Source organism: Opisthorchis viverrini (genome assembly GCF_000715545.1).
Source record: "Opisthorchis viverrini unplaced genomic scaffold opera_v5_249, whole genome shotgun sequence".
In the NCBI taxonomy this organism is placed as follows: Eukaryota; Metazoa; Platyhelminthes; class Trematoda; order Opisthorchiida; family Opisthorchiidae; genus Opisthorchis; species Opisthorchis viverrini.
Window position 1 is genome coordinate 576,310 of NW_008751907.1, and position 2,791 is coordinate 579,100.

Genomic DNA, 2,791 nt, shown 5'->3' on the forward strand with positions numbered 1-2,791 from the left:
TGTAGACTCGGTGAATGATTGACCACAAAATTGCAACATCTTCACTGTGAATAAAATTTCCCGAGCGAATAACAGTTGATAAGAAACGGGTTTCGATAAGTTATAAATTTGAATCAATGAAGCGACCGAATATATCAAAACGAGCTACTAAACCAATATACTACTCACGGGTTACGATATTCCATATTGTCGTGAGTTTTTGGGATTCAAAGTGGTCGTTAGTTCAAGTATGGTAATCCGCTCTTCACCAAATACATGACTGTTCAGTGTCATTAAAAAACCATGGATACTAACAAAGAAAGTGTGAGACTGCATAAAAATGCTGCATGTTTGTTTGTGGGGAAATATAATCAAGAGAAGTTACTTCAGAAGCGAATCAGCCTCCTTCAATAATACGTCGGCCTTAAACATTAAGGATCGACTCATTTCCAACCTCTTTCCGTCGTCTGATTGGTCACCAGCTTTACAGCATCCGTTTTCTTTGATTGAACATGAGGGTATCATGTAGGCACAAGTGTTGCTGTCAACTTCCACGTCCTCCGTTACAAAATCACCTCTATTACGAGCGGTAGAAACAGGAAGTTTGATGAGAAATTCTTCGGGGATATGCGGTTTTACTCTCACACGCTCTTGGGTAGGTGGATCTACACCAGTGACAGTGCCCCCTCCACTAGCTCTTTGTGGTTTGCGATACACCGTTGGAAGTACTTGAAGTCCTTTACACAAATGGTCATTTTTATAATTCATGAGTAACTGAGTGGTTGATGTTCCGTTAGTTATTGATGAAGTACGGTCCGGTGAACCAGCAGCAAGGTTTGACCAAGTGGCGTTTGGTAAAAACCCTTCGTATGGTATCGTGGAAACAGGTAGTGTAATGGAACGATGCATAATGTTCGAGCTGTCGTTCTGCTCGTCTGCACAAAAGACTTTACTCCGTGTTGCTGGCGTAGAACAATTACCTGCGTAGACTGGAATCATCATACCGCACCCAAGCGTCATTGATGCTCGCTGTGTGCAAGGAGAACAAGGATGTTGCCAAGGCAGAGCTGTAGTTATTGACGTGAAATCTATTCAGAGTTAATTAACCGGACAGAAATTAGTGCAGGAAGTCAAGGATAATGTAATGAAGTTTCACTGAACCAGAAACTATATGACAAAGTAACAGAGCGGTAAAACAGAATCCTACCAAACAATTCAATCTGTTTAGACTGTCTGATGGTTAAATTAGAGTATCATCAGGACATTCACGACCCCTTTTATTTGATCATGTACACTAGTCATAGATAGGCTTTGAAGCATTTTGGACGGTTTATTATGCAAGTGTTTCGTTCTAGCTCCTACCAAACGGCGGTGCACACCTCTCGGATAACGGTAAACAAATGGAAGCATCCTACGAGTCGCAATACCCTGAAGGACCACTTGAAGAGTCGATCGAGGCCAAAGCATCTGGTGTAAACTTCGTAAATAATGGATGTCACTTTATCGTGTGCATTTAAACCTATCGACTACCCGTAGCAAAGTGGCATTTTGCAAACGCTTTGCCGTATCTTTTTTGGGTCACGTCTTCCTAAAGATTCGTAAGTTGTACATTAGTGATACGCCCCCAGAAAAGAAAAACAGTTGAGCGGTGGATCGCTTAACTTCATTTCCAATACGAGATGGAGAACTGTAATGTGTATTCAACAACACTCATACATACTCTTGCCAACCGATGTCAGTGGCGTTTTTATTGTCAGTTACTATTCAGATTGTCTGAGTGAGCTTCTGGAGGCATAGGCACCTCGGAATGATTATGGTAAGCTAGCACGAAGTCTCTTCCCCGTCCACCTTTACTCTTTTCTTTACAATAAGGCTCTCAAATAAACCATTGCTGATGATTATTATGATGATGATGATGATGATGATGATGATGATGATGATGATGATGATGATGATGATGATGATGATGATCCAATCCAAACAGCAACCAGTTTAGGATGATAAAAAATCGACGCCTTCAGCGTGTACAACCTATAGAAAAATGTAAAACATTTCACGTAACCCACCTGCTGAGAAATCACCTCGGATTCCGTCGGAACCCCATGAACTCCGTACGAATTCCACGGTAGGTCCGGCTGTGCTCCAGGTAGTCGTGCTATTGATGGGCTACAATAAGACAGACGACTTGAATTTGCCCGAAGACTTCGGCCAAACTGACAAGAATGTGAATTTTTGATGGTACTGTCAGGTAGAGTAGAACAACTTGGAGGTCTTACATCGACGCCTGTTGAAGTCAGCCATGTTTGTTGTCGGTGAACTTTCTCCGCAATTACTTCTGGTGTCAAGTCGCACAAGATGCCAGCTGATAGAACTGAATTCATGCCCGCCGGTTTTGTTGATCGTTGAGGCAGGAAATATTTGTCTGTTATTGAAGGTAATGGGCAATAGAATTTTGGCTGGCTACGTAGATTCAAGAAGGATATCTAATTGACATGTATCTTCCCCGATTTTCGGATACCAGCAATCAGCAACCAAATTATAGGACCATTCATATTTTTCATGATTTTTTGTACACCCACTTCGAAAAATCATAAAAATTATCGGCATTAAAAACCGCGTATTTGTTGTACAGTGGTTATAATCTCCACAGTTTCGTTCACCGATGGTCTGAGGAGTTAGCGTTAATTAACTACGTATTGGAGGCGGTAGCCAGCGTCAGTACAGAGGTGTCAGTTGACTTTCCACTAGGGTGATCAGGAGGGGGCTACGCATTGAGGGTAACATCTTGGATGCATGCACGCCACTGGGTGTC

The 2,791-nt window shown here is 42.1% G+C and overlaps 2 protein-coding genes across 2 annotated transcripts in view; both read right to left on the bottom strand.

The window, feature by feature from the left end:
- Positions 1-360: 360 nt before the first annotated feature.
- T265_09019 (hypothetical protein) lies at positions 361-999 on the bottom strand (the record flags this gene model as incomplete). Its single annotated transcript, XM_009174980.1, has 1 exon — positions 361-999. The coding sequence occupies one exon, from the start codon at positions 997-999 to the stop codon at positions 361-363; it is 639 nt and encodes a 212-aa protein (XP_009173244.1).
- Positions 1,000-1,732: 733 nt separating this feature from the next.
- T265_09020 (hypothetical protein) overlaps positions 1,733-2,791 on the bottom strand; it is a gene marked incomplete at both ends in the record, with an annotated part of 8,549 nt that continues 7,490 nt past the window's right edge. Inside the window, 3 exons of the mRNA XM_009174981.1 lie at positions 1,733-1,852; positions 2,046-2,401; positions 2,559-2,646. Coding sequence (XP_009173245.1) covers positions 1,733-1,852; positions 2,046-2,401; positions 2,559-2,646 — 564 coding nt within the window. The remainder of the gene's footprint in view (positions 1,853-2,045; positions 2,402-2,558; positions 2,647-2,791) is intronic.